Below are 23,834 nucleotides of genomic sequence, written 5' to 3' on the forward strand. Positions count from 1 at the left end.
CCCCCCACCTCCCGGATGTAGGGCGCGAAGAAGAGGAGTTCGTGTACTGCTGATCTGCCCTTCCCGGGTGTGCAGGGTGAAGGAGGGCCGCAGCGGGTGTGCAGCGCGCGCTCGCTCCCGGGGAAGTGCAGAGCGGCGGAGGGGGGTGGAGGTCACTGTCTCGGTAGAACTGGTCCCACCCCCGGCCCTCGCTCTCCTCCCCCGCGGTCCCCTCTTCTCCACCCTCCCTGACGTCGGGAGCTGGCAGCCCGGCCGGTTCCGCATTCCCGACCCCTCCCCGCAGCCCAGGGGCCGCTATATAACCGGGGCTGATGCAACCCACCCAGCCGCCCGCCACAGCTTGTGGGAGGGACGCACCGGGGCAGCGACGGGGGGCGGCGGCTGTGGTGGCGGTGGCTGCTGGCCAGGCGCCCCGGGGGCGGCAGCTGCTCCGGCTCCTCCCGGGACCAGACTCGGCAGGACGGGCCTGGGGACAGGGGCAGAGCACCAGAGCCAGGCGGCAGCAGAGGGGCTGAGGGTGCAGCCTGTCTCCGGCTCCTGCAGCCGGGCCCCGGGGGCACCTCGGCCGCCTTCTCCCTCTGCACGGTGGGTCTGGGGAGAGTGGGGGGCAGCTCGGTGCGGGGCCGGGAGCGGGACCAGGCAGAACAGGGATCGAGACGTGGGGGATCGGGAAGCCCCGTTTCCCTCCCGGGGGTAGCAGCTGGGACTGGCCGGCCCGGGACCCGGGAGAGCTGCAGGCTAGCTGCAAAGCCCGGCCCGGAACCTGCACCGGCCGAGGTCAGGGGGAAGCATCGGGGGCTCTGGCCTCTCGCCACATCCTTGGAGCGATCGGCCAGAGGGGGACGATGCTGCGTGTTGCCCCAGGGTTGGGCTGTGCTCTGGGGTCTGCCGTGCTGCCCCCGTGCCCGCACGCCTGGGGGCGCTCGGGAGTCCAAGGTCTCCTTGCGGTTTCCCATGGGTTGGGGGCTGCCGCGTCCCTCCCCGTGGCCAGAGCAGGGCGGCTGCGTGTCCCCCTATTCACCCCAGGGATTGCCTGCCCCCTCCCCGTCATGCCCCCGGAATGTGTGCTGGCCCTGGGAGCTGCTGAGCCGGGTCCGGCCCCTTCTCCCCCTTCTGCTACCGCCCGTGAACGCGCCCAGGGGGCTGCTGGGCAGGAAGCGCTGACTTTGTCTTTCGGAAGGGAAGCACAGCCTACAGTTTAGGCAAAGCCTGGCCCCTATCCCTGTCCCGTGCTGGTTGGTGTGAAGACTGCCTGGAGTGTGTAGGGCCTGGTGCCAGGTACCAACTGCTTTTATTTTTGTGAAGCCAGCGGTGTGTTAGGGGCTTTACAAAGCCTTGCCCTCAGCAGCTTGCAGTCCAGCTAGACAAGGGAAGGGAAACAACAAAGGGGAGATGAGGCCTGGGGCACCCATGGGTGCTGGAACAATTTGTATATTGGGGTGCTGTGAGCCATTGAACCAAACTGTAAACTCTGTATATGAAGGAAATCACTTCAAGCCAGCGTCTGGCAACACCCCTCGTTCCAGCACCTATCACCTGGGGCTTTGGGTGCTAGAACTTTATGCATGTCTGGGTGTCTGCGCAGCTTCTGGTAGGTTAAGGAGGATGGACTGATAGGTTAGAGCGAAGGCTGACAGAGCTTCTTAAAATGCAAAGATAGAAGCTTCCTGTAGGGCTGGCTCCAGAGCCTGTCCTCTACTGTGTCTACAAGCAAAATTCTCAAGGTGCACCTGGACATTCTGTTCTCCTTCTGTGCAAGGAAGTCTCACTGATGTCCCTGGCATCTAGATACTGCACAGATGGGCACATCACAAAGGCAAAAGGGTGCGTCTACACTAGACCCATGGCATTGCTGCAGCTTGGGCTCACAGGGCTAAAAATTGCAGTGGACGTTCAGGCTTGGGCTGGAGCTCAGGCTCTGAAACTGTGTGCCGGGATTGGGTTTCAGAGCCCAGGCCACAAGCTGAGCCTAAATGGCTATATGCTGCAATTTTTAGTCCTATAGCCAGAGTCAGTTGACCCAAGCTCTGAGACTCAGTGCTGTAGTGTTCTTTACTGCAGTGTAGAGGTACCCGAATGAGACCTGCACACACGGAGAGCAGAGTCAAGGTTCACAAATGCAGTATTTTGCCCTAACTCTAGCCATATGTTTTGGTTAATGGCTGGTTTTGACAAGTTCTGGTAATGCAAGGCATTTCAGTTTGGTGCCACAGTGGGGAGTGGGTTTTAGCATCTCTGTAGATTTTGTTTTCTAATTCACCTGTCCACACAGTGAATGTGTGGGTTAAGAATAAGAGAATCTGAATTCCAAGAGGCCACTTCAGTTTTGTTACAAGGAGAGTTTCAATATGTTCTGCTATCCCATGAGCGTCCCTGCTTGCTCTCTATGCCTTGGAAAGGGAGGGAGCCCCTAGAGATTCCCTCTGCTCACTCAGTCCCAAGTCCACTTTAGTAGTTGGGCAGAGAACTGGAAGTCACATTCTTTTGTGCTTTCTGCTCCAGAAGGCATTCTTCTATTTCAGTGGTAGCGAACTAGCTTTGAGAGCAAACGGGGGAGAAAGGGAGAAATATCAAGAGAGAGACACATACACATTATGTTTCCATTTTCCTTTAATGAAGGCCCTGTGGAGGTGTATTTGAAAACACAGGGTCTCCTATGCCTTCAAGGAGGGTGAGAACACTGTCTTGGCTGGTTCCAGGGCCATATGCAGTGTATGGTGGGCCAATGAAATGGGGCCTGGCTCATTCTTTTGCTTGTCTTGGCAGCCTGCTTCATGGCTTGTATTACCAGCTCTGGAACGCAACCACTGCCAAATTCTGTGTGTGTGTTTCTGTGCGCGCGCATGTGCACGATCACTGAGAGCACAGAAGAGACAAATGCTTCACCAACATAGACTCAGAATTTTTAGCATGTTTCTTGAAACTTGCATGAAAATTTCTATCTGGAGGCCTTTGCCAGAAGCCTGCCTTGGGAATTTGCTATTTAGTTCTTACATGGGGATGTCTTGGAATGTCACTTGTTTGAGAGCAAATTCTTAGTCTAACTCCCACTAATTAAAAGAGAAGTACCCATTTATAGGGTGGGCGGGTGTGGTGCGGGGGCTGCAGTCCAAATCAGCCCTGTTCAGAGCAGCAATTGGCTGTCCCAGGTTTACTTGCAGTGTAGTTGTAACTGTATCAGTCCCAGGATGTTAGAGAGACAAGGTGGGTAAGGTGACATCTTTTATTGGGCCAACTTTCAAAAGATGTCACCTTACTCACCTTGTCTCCTGGCGTTATTTGGCTATTTGGGGATTTAACCGAATCCCAAGAAGTGAAGTGCAAACTGTTGTCTCTTTCTGCGGCTCGTCAGCCTTGTGCTCTTAAAGCACCTATGGATGTATCTGCGACTTTCTCACAATCTAGTATTCCCCACCTCACAGTGTTTTGAGGTCCTGTGTTATGGCCCCTGCTAAAGAGGAGTTTTGCTAACTAGCCAATATCAGAATGGGCAGCTCTGAGCACTGTACAATTGTTCCTCTTACCTCCTTTCTTGCCCACACTCTGGGCTGCGTTCGCTGGTCCTGCTGCTCTCTGGTGGCTGGATATCCAGAAGAGTTCAGTTTGCTGCTAAGCTTTTTTTGAGATTCTGGCCATTAGTGTAACCATGGGAGCTATGCAGGGTGTTGAGTACTTTTGGAAAATCTGGCCCCAAATCTGCTGTTCTGGAGAGTGAGACCTGTAGTGCACAGCACTAGCCACTGTGTTCAGCTACACAGTTCCTCCTTTGGCACTAGAGCAACCCACAGAGGAAAAAGGGGGTGTGGAGTTTCTTCTATCACTGACTGGTCTAACGGATTTCCCAGTTCAGAATATTGATCCTAACATCGAAGGATAGTTAACCTGCAGCCAGACAACCTAAGGGTACAAATGGGCTTGTATGCTGAGCAGGTTTAGTATAAACTGGCTAGTTCTGGTCATTATTTGGATGGGAGATTTTTTTAAGGAACACCTCAGGGTTGCAGGAAGTGTTTTGAAGAATATGTACAGGGCATTCTCCCCTCTAGTCAGTGCTGATCCTAGGTCCCCAGTGCAATGCTAGATGGTGCTGGGCTGCTGGAAGTGCCAGCTTTTCTGGTGAAATGTCCTGTAAAAATAAACTCCAGTTCTGACCACTTATGGTCATTAAATGCTCCAGGGGATTTTTCACAAGAGTCAGGTTGTTAGCCTCAGTGTCCAGACCCAATTTCAGCTGAGATCATTACACTTTCCCTCCCTAAATTCCACCAGCTGTTTCAGTTGGAAATAAGATAGTTCTTATCTTCATGTCCTAAACTGCTTGTCGCCGTGCATTGTGGTGTTAAACTTCTGTCCTGTTCCACTCCAGAGATGATGATGATTTGTGTGTGGTAGAGCCCAGGAGCCCTAATCACTGACCAGAACTCTGTAGCGCTAGACACTGTACAGACACAAAACAGAAAGACAGCCCCTGCCCCAAAGAACTCACAAGCTAACTAGACGGCTGCGTAGCAATGGTGGAAGAGTACGATCTTGATGTATAACTTGTTTAAAGGTTGGGAATCATTGGGATGGAAGTTGCTAGAGAAATAGGAGGAACAAGAGCTGATTGTTTAGCTCAGGGCAGTTAAGGTTTTACTTTCAGATTAGTACATGTGATGGACATTTCAGGGAAGGATCCTGGGGTGGGAGGGGTAGGCAAGGAAGAGCCATATGATATGATCTGTATCCTGAGCAACGGATGCCACATGAAGGGGACTGATAACTACCAAGTTAGAAAGCAGTTGGGATGGTTGCTGTGGGAGGGATTGTGCTTTTGGAGAGCTCTAATGCAGCCGCCCTGAGCTGAAGTTGGGGGTTTAGTGTTGGACTGGGCATATCTGACAGGTGGAAGGCTGATGGGTCACTCCCAGGGGATGGCTGCTCCAGTGGGCTCTGTGGATGGCTGAGCTTTACTTCTGTGGATTTGTAACAAATATTCTCGTTTAAAAGGTCCTGTTTACAGCAGCATTGGAGATAACATTCCCAAGTGCAGCTCAGGGGCACTGGAACAATTTGTATAGTGGGGGTGCTGAGAGCCATTGACCCAAACTGTAAACCCTGTATATAATGGAAACCACTTCAAGCCAGGGGGTGCTGCAGCATCCCCTGCACCCCTATTTCCAGCCCCTACTGCAGCCCAAGAGGCTGGGCTGGGCAGCATGGCCAAGCGGTGGGGCTTTCTGCTGAGGGATGGGACTGGGGAATAGCACTTTCTCTGCTGGAGAGTCTGTCTTTGATAGGGAGGAAGGCAGTGGAGCTGTCTCTCTGATGGGGTTTGAGGGCAGCCAGTGGATCTCTCTCTCTTTCACACATTGGGGAGTGGAGGCAGACAGCAAGGCTGTTTGCTTGGATTCGTGCTCTAGTAAAGCCTTAATAAAAAGCCCAAAGGCAGAGCTGTCTCTCTGTGAGACTCTTGTGGTATTTCTGCCATCTGTGTGAAAATAAACAGAAGTTCAAGGCAGAGCCAGACCCTTCCCACACCGGAAATGGGCTCTGGCTTCTATCTCCTGGGGAGCAATCCCCCTCAGCCACTTTGTCTCCCTGTCACAGTCATCAGGACCCTGGGGGTCTATTCCTTGGGGCCCAAGAATTCTAGAACAAGGCATTGCAGGGATGGGTGTTTATAAAGTCTGCTGCATATGACTATTCACATCCTATCCTCTTGCAAGGACATCTGTGTGGGTGTCTTTGGGAAGGGTATTGATATTGCTTCTTAAGCCAGCACAGATCCAGGGTCTGACTCTAGGAGTTGCTTTTCTGACTTCAGCTGGAAAGTCTATTGCTGTTATAAGTAACTCGAGCAATATTAGGCATACAGAGGCTGCCATATTGCAGCAGGCTCCTGGTTCAGCTAACCTGGCAGCCTCACTCTGACAGTCACTTATAGTGCTTATACTATATTCTTGGTAGAGAGAGGGGGATTATTTCCTGAGCTGTCCGAGCTGGTGACTACCCTGAGAGCTCAGAGCGCCTTCGCAGTTTTGTCTTAGCTGATGTCACTACAGCTGATTTCTTTGGGCACTAAACGTACTTGACTCCTTTTCATCAGGAAGATCCACTGATTTAATACAGAGCACACAAAAGGTCAGTGGCTTCCATTAAAGTTAGCATTTGCCAGTACCTAGCACACCATTATCTGAGAGGATAGGATACAACTGCAGGTCTTGGAGACTGCTGTGTTTTGGTTGCTGGCAAATAATTTAACGATGATCACTGTCTGTCCTTTTACCAATTTAGACTGCATTTCTATGGCAGTCTTCGGAGCATTCATTACCCTGCAGTCCACAAGAGATCTAAGGGTTAAAGTTATTGCTTTTTAAAGTAACGTGCCTTCTTGTGCTTGTATTGCAGGAATAGGTAAATAATACTGGGCCTTCTATACTTCTTTGAAATATATAATATACTGCATTCATGATGAATAAAGTGAGGAACAGTTGCATGGGAATATCAGATAACAGAAGGAAAACTCTATTGCATGCTAAGGCACTCAGCGTATTGAAAGCTTAGTTTTTGCTTAATTTCTACAAATTAATAACATTTAACATAGCAATTCCCTGGGGCCTATCCTTGATGGGGTGGGAAGGCTTGTGTGCTCCTGTGACCTGAGAGCTATGCCATTGGGAGTTTTCATTCCGTCAGGCTCACCCAAGCAGATTGGTCAAAAAGTAGGGACCAGATGAAAAGGAATCCACTGGTCCTCCAGATTGGGGGTTGAGTGATAGGCCAACAACCTATTGTTTTTTTTTTAAAAAAAAAAAAAGTTGAATTGTGGAAACACGACAAGGTGGCCATTCAGACAAACAACATACCAAAATAATAGACTCTATCTTGGCAGAAATGGCACGGGAAGCCATCAGGAACCCAAGATTCTGACAGGTTCTTTACTGAAGGTAAAATGAACTAGGAACGTAGGTTTCTGCAACACTTAAACAGTCTTCACTTCAACAACAACCAAAGTAACACAAACAACCAAACAGATAGATGAATATAAATCTCAAAATCAGTGGTTTAAGCAACTGTCAATGGTCTGGAGCTGACAAAAAAACACTTAAAAATTAAAATATAGCCATTATAAATTCAGGGAGGCAAGATGGGTGCCACTCAGAGGGTACAGCATTGCTTACGACTTCCAAAGCAGAAAAATTGCTTATAAACTGGGTGCCCATTAGCAGCTGATTGCTCTAAGCAAGGCTTCAAACATGATATGTGAAATATCAGTTACTCAGTGTTACCAACAGACAACTATGATGACGAGATCAAAGATCAGCTCTACAATTGCCTACAAACTCCAGTTGACAACATTCCCAAGCATAACATGTGCTTGTTAATGGGGACTTCAAGGCCAAGGTTGGGGATGACAGCAACAGCGGTGAAAGCGATGGGCAGACATGGGTTGCCAAAATCAGAATGGTAAAAGACTGGTAGAACTGTGCCTGGCATCAGAGATCATTATTGGTAGAACACTGTTCCTCTACAAATATATCCGCAAGGTAATTTGGAATTCCCCAGCTGGAGTTACCAGGAACGAGACTGACTTTCTGTGTTTTGGAATGAAATTTAGATCTAATCTCTAGGATGTCAGAGCATACAGAGGAGCTAGTATCTGAAGTGACTACAATTTGTGTGGGAAAGTTGAAGATCTAACTTTTCTATACTTTCCTTCATCTTTCTCTCACCCCTAATATATTTATAGAACCTCTTTTCACTGTCTTTTATGGCCCTTGCTAGGTATAATTCATTTTGTGCCTTAGCCTTTTTAATTTGTTCCTACATGTGGGGTTTTTTTATTCATCCATAGCAATTTGTTCATGTTTCCACTTTTTGTAGGATTCCTTTTTGATATTCACATCCTTAAAGAGCTCCTAATGAAACCATTTTGACCTCTTACTAACTTTTTATCTTTCCTTTGCATCGGGATAGTTTGCTGTTTTGTCTTTAATATTGTCTCTTTAACTGCTCTGCATTCACATGAACATCTTCTTCCCTTAGATTTTCTTACTGGGAGAGGTTGCCTACTAGTTGTCTTAGAAACCATGTCTAGGAAATGTCTAACTTGTAGGTACATATAGAAATCCCAAAAAGGGTCATGTGGCCTGGAAAAAGTCTCCAAAGTCAACTGTCCTTTGGCAGCCCACGTTTTTGAAATTAGTATCTTTCTAACCTAGAGGGACAGTTTATTCAGGAAGTCATTGAGAATTTTGGGATGGTACCAGGGCACCTGACTGCACTGTTCAAAGTGGTGCCTTGGACAGGACGTTGTCTGATCTCTTCAGGCAGCAAAGTGTTGTAGCCGTAAATCAGGCTAGAAAGAATAAAAGGAGAGGGTTATGCTGCTTCACTGGTCTGCTCTGTGGGGGGTATTGTTTTGAATTTCTGTAAAGTGTAGCCAGTTCCAAATGTGGAATTTAGAGATGACTAGTGATAGAATTTCCAGGTGGGGAGATTACTATCTTATTTTGTTTTCTGTCTTTGCAGCCTCAGCCGGGCCAACTGATAATCTGTCTCTTCTCAGGCCATGTAAAATTACTACATATTTTCTCTCTAGTTCTCTTTTATACCAAGCAGGTAGGGGTACTGGGAAAACAGCCATTTTTATCAAGTAGCATCAGCCCAACAAGACTATTCATTAGTTGAAATTCTGTATCTTTTATTTCTTTCTTTATTTTCTCCTTTCCAAACTAAAATGTCCTAGTCTCTAAGGTCATTTTGTATTGAACACCCCCTTCCCCAGTGCTTTACGTTTTTCTTTCTGCTCTCTGCTCCTGTGGAGTTGATGACCAAAGCTGAGTGCTGGATTCCTGGTGAGGACACACCCTGATTTACAATAATGCCCTTATCAGGTTTCCCATACTACTTTTTGTTCCTAGACATTGTTGCTTTTGTTACTGTTGCTGTGTGGTGAGCAGATGCCCTTCTGTGAACTGCTCACTATGACCTCTCGCATTAAAGGTTGCCACCAGTTCAGAGCCCATTAGAGAGCATAAAGATTTAAAATTGTTCTTTACAATGTGAGCCACGTTATCACCTGCCACCATGCTGTCCATTTCCCTAGTGGTGTTGGAATTGTACTCTGGCAGCTTCCTAGGCTGGCTTCATATAACTAGCTTTAAAACTATTGCTAGGCTATGCAGAATGGGACCCTCTAACTCCCCTTGTTTAGCTGGTCCTCCTTCCTCCCAGCTCTCTGGATAACAAGACTCATAGACTCGTAGGTCAGAAGGGACCAATATGATCATCTAGTCTGACCTCCTGCACAAAGCAGGCCACAGAACCCTACCCATACACTTTTATAGCAACCCCTAACACATGACTGAGTTATTGAAGTCCTCTAAATCGTAGTTTGAAGACCTCAAGCTGCAGAGAATCCACCAGCAAGTGACCCATGCCCCACGCTGCAGAGGAAGGCGAAAAACCTCCAGGGCCCCTGCCAATCCGCCCTGGACAACCCAAAGTGCATTGCCCCACATTCTCCTGCACTGTGTACATGGTTCTGGGTACACTGTCCCTTGTTGAGGCAGTGTGGGATAGAAGCCCTGACTTTCCCAGAGTCCATTGATGAAAATCCAGTTAGGCAGAGTCATGAGTGCATGGATTAACATGGTGACATGGTTGTGTTGTGAAAAAAGCTGCTGCATGGACACACTGAAGCATGTATGTTGTAACTGGGTCATTTGTGAGTGTCAGCCTCATTACACAAACACAGGTGTAAGTTACAGTGTAGATGGTATGCAGCTGCTCTCTGTGCACTCAGTTGGTCTCACAGCCCCATTCACTCTTCCATGGACTTCCTGCTTCTCATCTAATTAAAGAACTTCTTATTCTTTTTCATAGCTTGGCTACTTCTTCGTATTTCCTCTTAGCTCCCCTCATTCTCCAGCTTGTAACTGACCTGCCAGAGTTTGCCCCAGTCTATTTGCCTCACTTGGCCTGGATTTCTTCCCTCCCCTCTCTTTTTCTATTTGTTTTAGGCCAAAATAAACTCTTGTACCTATGGATTTTTCCTTCCCTTTTTCCTTCCTTTTATTTGTTCTGGAGGATGGATGCCATCTGTGATTCTAAGGGGTTAGTCTCATGCAGCCTCCTTGCTGATTCTGTGGTCTTAAAGGAAAATGCTAGGAACTTAATCTTCACTCATGCAAAGTTCCCCTGCTTGAATTTCAGTATCAGACCTGGCTGTCAGTCTGATCCTCTGGAGAGGATGTCGGAGCCAGTGCACGTTGTGGTCACTGTTGATGGCTCCACCGTACTTCCTGCACCGACACCTGAAAATTATTCAGAACTATGTTTAGAGTAGCCTCTGATCATGTCAGATCCAGAACAAGATGTTCCAAGAAACAGTCACCCATAGTATCAAGAAATTGTTTTGTCAGACCACATCCTGAAGGGACCATTGATCAGTTGACATCTAAGTAGCTGAAGTTGCCCCTTATCACTCTTGTAGTACTTTGTTGCCCCTGTCTGATTTCTTTCCCCATCCTGATCTGCAGGAATGTCCTTCCCACTGGAGTTAATTTCTTTTGACCTAGGGATTTTGTCCACATGGGTTCTGCCTGATGCTCCCCCTCTTATAGGCATTTTCTCTCTCTCTTTCGAGACTGTGGAATCCTGTGTGGGCAACACTGGTGGCTTCCCAGCCTCTGTGACCAAACCTATCTTTCCTCTGTCATTCATAGTCAGGATTAGCAATATCCCAGCTGAGTCTTACTGGTGAGTTTCATGCAGTGGTACATATAGTTGTTCTTGTGCCTCTTTTCCTGAACTGCCTCCTTCCCCTGCAGCCTTCCCTGGGAGCAACTAGATACTGACTGATATTGGTGTCTCCAAAGCCCCTTATCTGCAGCTCTTTCCTTTCTACTCTAGGCTCCCTGGAATATGCAGAATTACTGTTTAGTCAGTGTTTTTAATCGACTTGACGCGGCCACAGAACTGGGGAGTGGGAGATCCCATGGCATAGCTGGGCCTGCTCCCCTACTTGATAGTGTAATCCTCTGTAGACCTCTGTCAGAGGTGGTCATGACTCTCAGCTCTTATGGGAGGACTCTCAAACGTTGGGAGATTTCATGTCCTTGCTGCTCTCCTGCTGGGACTTGAGTGTCCATCACCAATTACAATATGCAAGGAGTGTTAAAGCTGGGGAATGGTTCCTCTTCCCCAAATAACTTTGCCTGTTGTAGGGAACAGGGGAGTACAATGGCCTTGTTGGTGTTTCTGTGTGCTGGGAAGGGTGGGATGAGATGCAGTGCTTCTGCCACAGGCTCAAATTGCAGTGTCAGAGCAGAGACCTAGGGGAATTGGATCCTCATTGCTCTGAGACTGTATGTATCTCTTCACCCTCTCAGTGGCACCAGAAAGATGTAGCTAGGGATCCTCATAATAGATTAGGTGAGTGACCCTGGTACCTGTTCCAGAGGTTTGGGAGTGAGGGCAGAAAGGGAGAGAGCAGCTGCTTCCCTTGACTCATACCCTGAGGGGTTTTGGAGTAAGCTGTGCTTGCTCCCACTTGTGGGACTCTGTGGCTAAATACCTATAACAGCCTGTGTCTCGATCTCTCCCTAGAGCGAGGAGCTGCTTGCCCTGCTATGATGCCAGGGCAGATTCCGGATCCATCCCTGACAGCTGGCGCTCTACCTGGGCTTGGCCCCTTGACAGGACTCCCGGGCACCACCCTGATGGTGGAAGAGCTGAAGTACGCTGACATCCGCAACATTGGGGCTATGATCTCGCCACTGCATTTCTTGGAGGTGAAACTTGGGAAAAGACCCCAGCCTGTGAAAAGTGAGGTGAGTTCTGAGGGGAATTCCCCAAGCCCTGCCTGCCTCCGGGGGGCTGCTCTAAAGGCACTGTAGACCGATGTCCTCTCTATCCATGGGTAGTAGCCGGACAAGCTTTCCCCTCTCATGCTGCCTCTGCCTCTTCCCTGCCCACCCCCAGACAATTCCATTTTGATAGGCTGTTCAGTCACTGGTCTGTCTGCCAGGATGGCCCCAAAAGTTTTTAATGAACTAAGCATGCTGAAAACTGGACTGAGATGACCACCCCCACCCTCATCTCCTGCCACTCTGGCCTGGGGTGGGTGTGAACCACTGACCCAGCAGCGAAAGGCACCATATCCTAGTCCAGCCCTCATGATACATGAGTAAATGCAGACTCTGGCTCAGAGGAGAGAGACCTCAGTCACCCACCCACTTTACAACTTGAGGAGCCAGTCAGGAACTGAAGCCATGTGGCCTTTTGCCTATCGAGCTGTTACGGTAAATCTTTTCATCTGCTGTGAGAATGAGCCTTTGGTCACATGAAGGTTGGCATTAGGGCTCCTTGCTCCCTGAATGGCTCCCTCCATGGTCTTAGGCACCTCTCTTAACCTCTTCATGCCTCTCCTTTCTCATCTGTACAATGGCCGTCGTGCTGTACTCCTCTCCCTGGGCCAGCGGGGTTCTGTGCGACTACTCCATTAATGCGCCTGACTCAGTCAACAGCAGAGAGTCCTCTAGCCAGCTTTTGGATGCTCTTTGCATGTCTTGTTTACCGTCTCTGTGGTGGGAGTGGGGAGAGGAGATGCACTCTGCCCTGCTCTGCTCTAACATAGAGCAAGTACTGAAAGAGTTTCCTTAGAGCTGTAAGTCAGCAAACATCATGCAACGAAAAAGGGGAAATCCAAATGGCAGATGCCAGAACCTAGGTGCATTGCCGTAACATGTTCCTCAGCCGCACTAGTCCTAAAGGCAGCAAGTTGAGGATAGTAAATGAAGCTGTTCAAAGCAGAGGTTTTGCAGCTGCAGCCTGGGTAAGCCAAAACTGCGTATCCCAGGAGTGGCCAAAGAGCAAACTACGCACTTGTTACAAGGCAGTCCACAGCTGCCTTCATCTGTAGGGGAGGTGCAGCTCAGACCCTACAGATATCAGCATGCTTGGCTCCCCGGCACTAGGATGAATAGACTGCTTCCTAAACCTTACTGAAAGGAGCAGCCCTACCTGGGGTGTGTGTCTGTACTTCCTAGGAGTCTGGAAAGCTCCGCATGGAGGTGGGAGGGCACTTGGATTGGTGCACAGGGGTGTTAGAAACAGTCACTGCTGGGCTCTGGAAATCTTCCCCTCCAAACCAGAGCAGGGATCTCTCCAGACTGAAGCCCTTCTCCTGAGGCCACTATCTGTGGGGAAATTCATGTTAATCGTAGTCTGCACTATGAAGAAGGCAACTCCAGCCTCCTCCTGAATTGGAGAGAATGGGAGGACCTGAAGCATGAAATAAAACCCTTCAGCCTCTCTCCCCATAGGGAATCTCTTCTCCCCCTACCGCACTATGTCTGGTTTAACCCTTTAGCTACTTAAATTCTTTCCTGTATGATAACCCAGTGCCCACTCTAGAACCTCCTATGTATAGATTTCACTGAGCTTTAGAAACATGAATTAAGTCTCAACCCCTGGCAGAGAAGGCCAGTGCCAGTATCCTCATTTTATTAATGGGAAAACACAAGGCGCCCTCCTTTGTCAGACTGTGGCACAGGAAGTGGGCCTGCCTCGGTATCGCCTTTGAATCCAACTGTGCAAAGGAATAGTGTCTCTGCAGCACACTGAAATCCTTTTAGTTATGTGAAATGCCACTGTCTGCAGATCCCTCGTAGTAAAAACAGCTCCTCAAACTCCTCAAGGGTTACTCACAGCACCTCTTCAGTCCCATGCCCAGATCACTCACCCTGACACTACTCTGTCCCAGCTCCTCTGGCCCCTGTTTGAGGTCCCCACTCTCCAGGCCTCCTACCTTAGCATCCCAAGACCCACATTTCTCCCACAGGTCTTCTCCTGGAGCCCCAAGACAGAATGCCAGTGGCATTCCATGTAGCTGCTCCTGCTCTGGGATCAACCTCCCCCTTGCTTTGGGCTCAGCTTCTCCTAACCAGGATAGTTCTTCCCCTTCTTCAGAGGCCTCAGCATGAGCTCTTCTCTAACTCAGCTGGGGTTCCCCAGCTCTGGCCAGTCCTCACAATCAACCTCTTGCTCTTGCCAATGGCTGTCTATACTAACTCTGCTCTCCTCTCTTATTGGTGCTCTCTGGATCTCCCTTTCCTCTTCGGGAGTCCCACCTGCCCTTCTCTCAGTGCATTCAGGCCTCTTGCCCTTCTAGGGCCCCGGTGCCGCCTTTTAAGTCCAATTTAAGTCAGTTGACCAGTCATAGGTGCACTTTTTTCCCCTCTTAAAAGGGCTAATGTCATCCTATGACAGGCAGAAAGAGGGAAAATGACTTGCCTGAGGCCACTGTATCTTTGAAGAAATCACAACGAGACCCCAGGAGTCCCAAGTCCCACTTTCCTGTTGTCCCTGCTAAGCCACATGCCCAGAGCTTCTGTAACCTTCCTAGGAGATGTGACCCTTTTCTGTACTATGGTCTCTGAACTGTTAGGATGGATGGGGTAGTTTCTGTTTGACTGATCAGTGAGATGAGGACAGGGGAAGGATCAATCACTCCCTTTTCTGTGCCTGAACTGGCCAGAGCAGACCACAAAAATGTGTCAATCAGCTGAGAATCATGGACAGCAAGTATTGTCCCACCGATGGTATCCCATCTGCTTTGCAGCAAACATGGGGGAATGTTTTTGCATGTTAAAAAGCAAGTGAGCTCTGATGAGTGGGGAGTTGAGAGCACATGTCCTCTCTTCTCTAGGCTCATTCTTGCACTCAGCAGGCTGCTTTTAATAGCTCCTCTCTGCTCAAAGACTAACTCGGAGACAAATCAGTAGCTGGTGGAAGCTAAGCTAATGAGAGTGGAATGGTGATTACACTGACTTCTAAAACCCTGCTTAATTATGCACAGATTTGTTAGAGTTGCTTGTGCTCTTAACTCTGAAATTCTTACTCTTTCAAGAATCCAAAAGGAAGAATCTGGGGGCTACTTGAACTATTGGCAAAGCGTGGGGTCAAAAGCCTCTTTCCATTCACCTCCCTGCAAATGTTACAAACACAGGATTTAACTGTGTACAGAAAGACCTGGCAACCTTATTTACCTGAACGTGTACTGTGAGATCTAAATCTATTTCTGGGCTGTTCTCCTTGCCTGACACCTTTCACTGTCACTTGCACTTCTGCAAAGCGAGTTTAAAACATTCTGTCTGATTTGATGCCCCCTTTGCACAGGGGTGAATGACATGCAGAGCAGGGGAGAGTTGGGCCTTCTGTGGATATTTTGATGGAAAATGCTCTTATTGAAACTGGCCTTGTTTAATATTTTATTCCCAGACAAAATACTTCCCTAAACTGGAACTAGGAGCGAAAGTGTATGTTATTTAAGGGGGCAAAAAACCTTGAAGAGAACTCTGTAACTGTCTGAAATGTTGGGAAGTCAATGTCTTGGTTACCCTTAAAACCCAAACATTAGAGATGCCCAATGAATTTCATCCAGTCATCTTAACTCTGACTTATCCCTGTGACCATCCTGTCTCGTGTGTGTCACATGGAGACATTTTGATTAAAGGGGCGTGGACTTTATAAAGTTGGCAACTTGTATAGTTTCCCTAGGTAGGAGACCAGGAGCCCTGGAACATGTGGGTTTGGTTTCATAGACATGTCTGTGGTACTCAGTTGGTTAACCCAACATTGCACTGGTGGATAAACTATCAAAGATTCCCTCTAGTTCATAAGGGGTTCCTAATCCTAGGCACAATAGCTGCATGTCACTGCTAAGCATCATGGAACAATAATGTTTAGAACACCCTGTACTTGGAAGGAATTGTCCTTAGTATGGTCCATTTTGGCTTAGAGATGTACAAATCTGTTTTGTCAATGACTGCAGTTGGCTATAGAGAAGGCAGGAGTAGTTTGCTGAAGTGATGACAAGATGTGCCACTGCAGCATTTAAACAGAAACTGTGTGACTTGACCAAGTGAGTGGCAGTTTAGTTTGATAACTTCTTAGAGTCCCTGATGTGATGGAGATGGGGAGTATATGTGGCTAAGGGCATGTCTGCTCTGTAGTCATGGGGGTGACTGCGGCATGCGTAGACCTACTTGAGCTAGGTTTGATGTACCTAGCTCAGGTACCACTACCATTAAAGCCATGGCAGCTTGGGTTGTATAAGCCTGCCAAGGAGCATGGGTGCTACTTGGGCAGCTAGTCCCTGGTGCTGCGACTTCACTGCTATTGGTCCCACGCTAGGTAGGTTAAAGCATAGCTCGTGTATGTTTACATGTGCTGCAGTCACACCTCCAGCTGGAGCGTAGACCAATCTTAAGACTGGTTCCTGGTTTTCGTTGTGCTGCAGGCATTGACACAGAGGCAGAGTTAAGGCTGTTTGAGTGACTCTGTCTTGCAGTTCCATATTCCCTGATTTTAAAGTGTAACCTGAATGTTGAATTTCCAGGCGTTGTAAGACTTATAATTTTCTCAAAAGATACAATGTTTGCTTAAAGGTAAAAGGCCCACTTCTTCAAAAGGTATTTAGGCACCTGCTTCCATTTATTTCAATGGCAGTTAGGCAGCTAAATACCTTTTGAGGATTTGGTTCAGCGTCCTTAAGTAATAGATGAATATTTATGAACTGAACTGTACCATAACAAAGGGCTTGGGGTGGGTTTTTTGATGGGTTACTGCCCTAGGTTTTTTTAAGTAATGCCCCTGATACTTTGATAGTGGCTTTCTGGCTGTGTGATGTAGGGTTAACACAGCAAGTTTGAGTCAGTTAGCATAGAACAATGGAGTCATGAAGTTAAATGCAGAAATTTATGTCTTTGCTCAATGCTACAATGGGATCTGGTATCTTGCTGCACCCTCCCTACACATCACACTCTGCACTCGGGCCTTTTCATTACGCACTACACTCCAGGCAGGGCCGGCTCTAGGTTTTTTGCTGCCCTAAGCACAAAAAAAAAAAAAAGCCGGAGTGCCGCCCCAAGCACGTGCTGGGTTTGCTGGTGCCTAGAGCCGGTCCTGGCTCCAAGGAAACAGGTCTGAGCACTATGAGCCCAGAATGCTGAATATGGTGCATGAGCAGAAAATGAATGGAACCGATCAGGGAATGGCTCATTCAGGTCTTCAAGGCTCTCTTGGGCCTGGCTAGCTGGTTGACGCTCCTGGAATGAGAGCACTCCCTTCAGCTGCCCCCAGCCCTTACCAGCTGTCAGTGTAGACTTCACACATCTACAGCTGTACACTGAACTGTCTCTTGCACTGAGATCCCTGCTTAGAAGCACTCAGATCTGATCAAGCCGCCCATGTGCTTTGAACAGGCACTAAAGAAAATACTTTTCTTGCAATACTGTATCTGCCTGTTACAGTATCAGGCCAGGGTTAGTTAACCTGAGATGGGGAAGAGAGTAGAAGTCTCTCCCATTTGCCCCCTTCCCCTCCCCACACACATGTCCACAACATTGCACCAGGGCTGCACTGGACTAATGCACAGACCTCAGCTCTGCGGTATGGCTGGGCTGAGTGTAGCAGGGAAACTTGGCAGCATGGGGAGAGGCCCCTCTCTGGGGGCTGTTCTTGCTCTCAGCCATGGGAAGGTCAGTGTTGCTCCTGGCACATGAGACCACTACTATACTCCCACACATCTGTGTAAGGGGCAGGGGAATCTCTGCTGTTGCACAAGACGCTTCTCCCCTGCACAACAATTTCTTACATGGATTACACAGTTCTGTGGTGAAATTAGTTTGCCTCACTCTAGAGTCCACATTACAGAAACAGAGCAATTTGTCACAAGTGGGAGTGATCAGCAGTCTGTGCTCCAGAGAGCCCAGAACTGGACGTAGCAGGTGAAGTTGCAGGGCAGGACTGAGGTGTACTGATAGCAGCATCTGAGAAGAGGAAGGGGAGGACAGACCAAAGTAGCCAGGGATACTGCAGATCAGGACTGAGGAGAATCAGCTGAGCTATTGGGGGAGGCTTGCACAGCCAGTGCTGTCAGTGAGACCTGGCGAGGGGGCTATTGCCAGCTGCATCACTCCCCAGTTACTTGTCAGGCTGCTCTAACGTGGGGCCTGTGTCCTGTTCCAGCTGGATGAGGAAGAGGAGAGGAGGAAAAGGCGCCGTGAGAAAAACAAAGTAGCAGCAGCTCGATGTCGTAACAAGAAGAAGGAGAGGACAGAGTTCCTGCAGCGGGTGAGTGCCCCCGTGCCCTTTCCCCAGCAGGCTTGGTACAGCCTCCCTCTCCAGCTATGCTTCACTGCAGTAGGCACCCCTCTCTCCTCCCCACTTGGAGAGGAAAAGGTGGAGTGTACACCCACTCCCAAGGCTGTTAAAGGCTCTTCAGCAATTGACCAGCAGGGGCTGTTCATTCTGCTGAATCTCACTTCTCACCCAACTGCAAGGTTCAGAGAGTTCCCTCCTCCAGTCCCCTCCTCTCCCTGCATCTGGGAGCCCTGAAGCTGCCCATAGATCCTGAGGCCTGGTGTCTGGCCGATACAGTCTCTCATTTGGCAGTTTCATGGGAGAACATAGGACCAGTCTCCCATTTTTTCCTGGCTGGTCCTGCAGGGTAAATGGACCATGGCCTCTTGTGTGTTACCAGCTAGAGCAGGTAGCTAGCTGAACCTACTCTTGCAGCATGGGGTGTGCTGGGGCAGGAAGGCATCTGACACACTTACCTTGGGGGTGTGAGCAGAATTCCATGTCCTAGCACTGTGTGCAGTGCAGCTCTGCACAGGGTGCACATCTCACCCAAATAACCACAAGGGGCCACAAGCCCAACCAGTGCAACACAAACAGGTGCCCAGAGGATACACAGTGAGTACCAGGATAGACTCTAGAGGCTTGTCAGCCTCTGACATGCAGTAGTACAGGGGTAGGCAACCTATGGCACGTGTGCCGAAGGCAGCACGTGAGCTGATTTTCAGTGGCACTCACACTGCCCGGGTCCTGGCCACCTGTCTGGGGACTCTGCATTTTAATTTAATTTTAAATGAAACTTCTTAAACATTTTAAAAACCTTATTTAATTTAAATACAACAATAGTTTAGTTATATATTATAGATTTGTAGAAAGAGACATTTTAACATTTTTAGAAGGTATTAAATGAAGACTCGGCATACCACTTCTGAAAGGTTGCCAACTCCTGCAGTAGTAGAATGCCCATGGTCTGGTCATTTCTCCCAAAGCCTGGAGATGCCTAGTCTGTGCACTAAAGGCACATGAAATGCTCTCCCAGAGTGATTCCCATACAGTACACACATGTACTCTTCCTCCTACAGTGCATGGTGCCACCTCAAAGATCACACACACACCATTGCACTCCCACCCCCTCAGCAGGGATGCACCGCACATTCTCACAGTCGTGCAGCAAGGGACACCTCTTGGATGTGGTGCTCTTGGACACATGGTTCTTTTTAAAGCAAATTCTCTCAGTAAGACAAGCCAGTAAAATCTGAACCATAAAAAGATCAGAAATCCTTGTTGCTTCTCTTCTCGCTGAGAAGCTGGGTCTCCCTTAGTTACTGGTTCCTCTTTACTTCAGGTAGGAAAAAATACTTCAAGTGCAAAAAATCTTTTCTGTAGTGTTCAGTTCAGTTTTATTAGATTGTATATGACATGTCTTTTGTGAACATGAGAAAAACATGCACAATCTAAAACAGCAACATCCTTATAATACATTCAAATGTCATTCAGAACTCTCTTTGGCATAGTGTTAAAAGGGCAAAAATTGCCACTGATTTAATTTACTACTGGGGATTGAGAAAATACTAAAAACCATTGTCCTTTGAGGTGATGGTAAAGAATTTTTTATTTTTTTTTAATACAAAAGAGGTATAATCCAGAGTGTTCTCAGAAGCTGGGATATTCTACAAGGCAAAAGATAATGAGGTAGATTTTCCAACACTCTAGATTTACACGGGCAAATCTGAAGATGTGAAGGAACTTTTCCATATCTACCTTTAAGGACAGCAGTTTCTATGGTTTGGAATATTTGCCGAATACATAAATGCAGATTTGATAACTCTTTCAAATATGGTTCAAAACCATGGGCCATCTTCAGAGTAGAAAAATCAAGGGCCAACACAGAATCATGAATTATAGCCAGATCTTCTTGTTGAGGAATATCTATTACTCTGTTTGAGTAGTTGATTCAAAGATACTGACAATAAGCGAGTAGTAGAAAAATTCAACTTAGCTATATTTAGCCAAGACCAGACATGATTTACACCTTTTAATGATCACAAAAGCATTGTTAGTTGTAGATATAAGCCATTCCCCCAAGATGGGGGTGTGTATCCAATAAAGGTGCCAATTAATCTTCTGGAACATCAGTCCACTTCGCTTGGATCGTTGGGCACCAACCAGGACAAAACTTTTAGTAAATGTGCGGTAGGGAACAGTCTTGCTTTGGATCCCAGGGAATGGCCAGGAGGGAAAGTCCCATTTGATCCCAGCATTAGATTTTACTCCCCAATAGGAATAAAGTCTAGCCAGAAGAGTTGGCTGTCACTGAAAGTTTTCTTGCGGCTCCCTGAGCTGCATCACTATCAGTTTCACGCTGGGCTGCTGAGCAATATCAAGCAGGGGTGGTTTGCAAACAGACCTTCGTTTGGTCAAGGGCCAGGTGTGAAAGTAATTTAAAGGACTTACCAGTACGCTGGAGTCCTGAGCAGGGGGCAAGACTTCGACTGGAAGAGGTGTGGCCTTTAAATACCCAGGCCCTTGAAATCACCCCCAGAGCTACCAGTTGCAGAGGTGGCTGGGAGCTCAGGGGCGATTTAAAGGGCCCAGGGCTCCGGCCACTGCTACCACAGCGGAGCCCCTGGCCCTTTAAATCGCCACTGGAGCCTCTGCCACCACTACCCCAGGGCTCCGGCAGCTGGGCTCGGGTGGAGATTTAAAGGGCCCAGGGCTCTGGCTGCTGCAGGGAGCCCCAGGCCCTTTAAATCACTAGCCTAGGGAAGCCGGTCCAGTCCAGCACGGCGTACTGGCTCTTGCCGGTACGCCGTACTGGACTGTACCAGCTTACTTTCACCTCTGCTGAGGGCAGTTTCTCTTTGTGTATTGTGTGTGCAGGAGAGGGAGATTCAATGCTGGGCACTGGGTATCGTAGAGCAGGTTGTTCTTTCCCCACAACTATGAGCTGACAGATTTAAAGCTATATTTGTGTCTCTGGCCCTGCTAGGAGTCCGAGCGTCTGGAGCTCATGAATGCCGAGCTGAAAGCCCAGATAGAGGAGCTGAAGCAGGAGAGGCAGCAGCTGATTCTAATGCTGAACAGACACCGTCCCACTTGCATTGTGCGGACAGATAGCATCAAGACACCGGAGAGTGAAGCCAACCCACTGCTTGAACAACTAGAGAAAAAGTAAAGGTGGCACCGGCCAGGACAAGGAGGAGACAACAAATTGGGGTCTCCAAAAAGTTGCCTATGTACTGTATGAAGAACTGTGCACCGAGGCCTTGTCCAGCCAGAACCCAGTGGGCTTTCTTGGGGATTACAGGCCAACCAAACAAGGGGAAGGAGAACATCAGGAAGATGCCATTCATCCCACTCTGAGGCTGAAGCTGGGATAGGTCTAGCAGCTGTGGTGAGGGCAATACCTCTTCATGGCCCTTCAGCCTGCTCACCAACCCCAGGGATGAAGCAATCAGCCCGCTGCAGGGCATCCTGGAGCTGGATCACATTGAGATACAGGGAGGGGAAGTTGCATCTTCCTCTCTTCCCAAACCTACTGGTATGCACCTAGCTGGGAGTGGAGGCTTGACCCAGGAGAAATGAACATGTGTGGGAGATGGATGGCAGGCAAAGACATGCTGGCTGTATCTCCCAGGTCTGTCCTATCTCCATCCCTCTGGATCCTGCCACTGCTCCTTGCACACACTCCGGAATGGAATCCGAAACAAAGAATTACGAACACTTGACACAAGCCCTGCCTTGCGGCTGGGCCTGTCCATGGCACTGTGGCGCAGGCGCCCCACAAGCACACTCAGTATAATGTTTACAGCCCAGCTGTCCCTGTCAGCCGTGCTTTTGAATGCACATTTTTACACTTTTTTATATTTTTTACAAAGTTTTTATACAGCTGTCTCTATATGGATTTATATAATCACTAGACGTGATCCCATAGAAATGTATGTTATAATGGTCCGTTTGTTACAAATGCATATGCCACAGTTATCTCATTGTGTTACTTGTTAGGTGGTGTCTGGCTCCTTTCTCCTCGGCATGCTGGGAAAGGGGCCCATGCAGCCCTCCACACTGGCTCCGCTACCATCTCCATCCATGTACGTTCTTCGTAATACACAGTCCTGTATCTCTCAGTAAATGTTACTTTGACTTATTCCCTCGCCTCCTTTGCTTTGTCTGGATTGTGTCCTGGTGCTCAGTGGGCTGGGCACAGACTCTGCTCAGGCCTTTGCACCAGAGCAGCTACTGTCAGCTTTTCCTCTCATGCAGACACTGGCTGAGTGGGCTAGTTCCTGACCCACAATGATGGGTGTATGCATTAGTAATGGTGGCATAGGCCTAAAGGTAGTTCACTCCTTGGCTGAGTAGGAGGCAAATGCCTAGATGTACGTGGGCCTGAGTTACACCACCTTACATGTGGAGTGTAACTTATCCAAGAGCCAGCAGGTATGAGTTACAGAAACCATCCCATTCTGAGCCCTCCTCTGAGTTGTCCCTGTCCTGTGAGGTGCACAGAAGCGTTGGTGACCACCTTTGGGGAGGTGAAGTGGGCAAGTGTCATCTGCACATGGAAGAAGGTGATGTAAGACTTCTCTGATCCTATTCCCAGGTCCCTAACATGCCTCTTCCTGCCAGCCATTGGATGAGCCCAAGCCTCTCTCCAGCCTCTGTACATGCTGCTTTGGAGGGTGAAGAGATAAAGGTCAAACCATGACTCCACCTCCAGTGGGCAGGTGGGTGCCCCAGCTCAGGTCTTACTGGTATAAAAATCTCTAACAACAAGGATTTGTCTCTGTAACAACAATCTGCCCTTAGTCTACACCAGTGCTCCAGCACGTCATGAATGTGAGTGGAGCTGCCTTGATGCCAGATGCGTGAGGGGAGAATTATTATGAGTTCTGTGCACATGCACTGTTAGGGCTTCCCTGGCTCCTAGCATCCATTCACCCTCCATTCTGGAGAGCTGAAGTGGGCAGAAGGGAAACAAAGCTGATTTAAACTCAATCATCATTCAAGGGGGAAAGCCTTGTGAATGTGACTGTGCAAAAAGTCAGTCCTGCCAGGGAGCAGGCCACAGCATGATAGGCACCTGCCTCGGTTTCCCTCTTAGGTAACCCTAGGGCTCTAGGCCAGGCTGTCTTGCTTCAACAACACCCCTCCTAGGAGCCAGTTTGTTACAAAATATAGTGCAAGTGAACCCATAACAGAAGTCCCAAAACTGCATATTACCCCCACACCAACTTCTCTGCTGGGTGTGCATCCTTACCAGAATCCGGTGTTTCCTGCCACACCTAGGCTCCTTGCTGGTCCTCTTCCATCTCTCTGCCAGGACAAGTCACTCCAGCCCTTGCAGCTGGAGTGCAATACAGTTCTTTTCAGCAGGAACTTGCACAGACTCTCTGCTAGGAAGTAATCTTTACAAGGGAGCATCCCTCACTCCCCCTGGTCCTCTCACTGTCCCCTTGGGTCTAGCTTTCTTGAGTGGAGACATCAGTGGGTAAGACCATCCGCTGCTTCCTTGCCTTCAGCCCTCACCAGGGCCTTTGGCTCCAGCTCTGTGGCTTAGACCTAGCCAATATCTCTCCTCTTGCTCCTCCTGTCTTCAGCCCCCTGACCCTGGCTTGGAAAGTCAGACAGTAAAGCTCTCTTGCTACTCTCCTGCCACCAGTCTCCCCCCAAAGAACCACCTTCTGCTTCCTTGCAGGATT

General features: G+C 48.6%; 1 protein-coding gene across 1 annotated transcript; it reads left to right on the forward strand.

Moving 5' to 3' along the window:
* The first annotated feature begins 289 nt into the window (after positions 1-289).
* Positions 290-22,280, forward strand: JDP2 (Jun dimerization protein 2). The gene is made up of 4 exons (XM_032801948.2): positions 290-585; positions 11,596-11,819; positions 18,022-18,126; positions 21,122-22,280. The coding sequence occupies exons 2-4, from the start codon at positions 11,619-11,621 to the stop codon at positions 21,305-21,307; spliced, it is 492 nt and encodes a 163-aa protein (XP_032657839.1). The 5' UTR covers positions 290-585; positions 11,596-11,618; the 3' UTR covers positions 21,308-22,280.
* Positions 22,281-23,834: the final 1,554 nt, after the last annotated feature.

Source organism: Chelonoidis abingdonii, chromosome 4 (assembly GCF_003597395.2).
Source record: "Chelonoidis abingdonii isolate Lonesome George chromosome 4, CheloAbing_2.0, whole genome shotgun sequence".
Classification (NCBI taxonomy): Eukaryota; Metazoa; Chordata; order Testudines; family Testudinidae; genus Chelonoidis; species Chelonoidis abingdonii.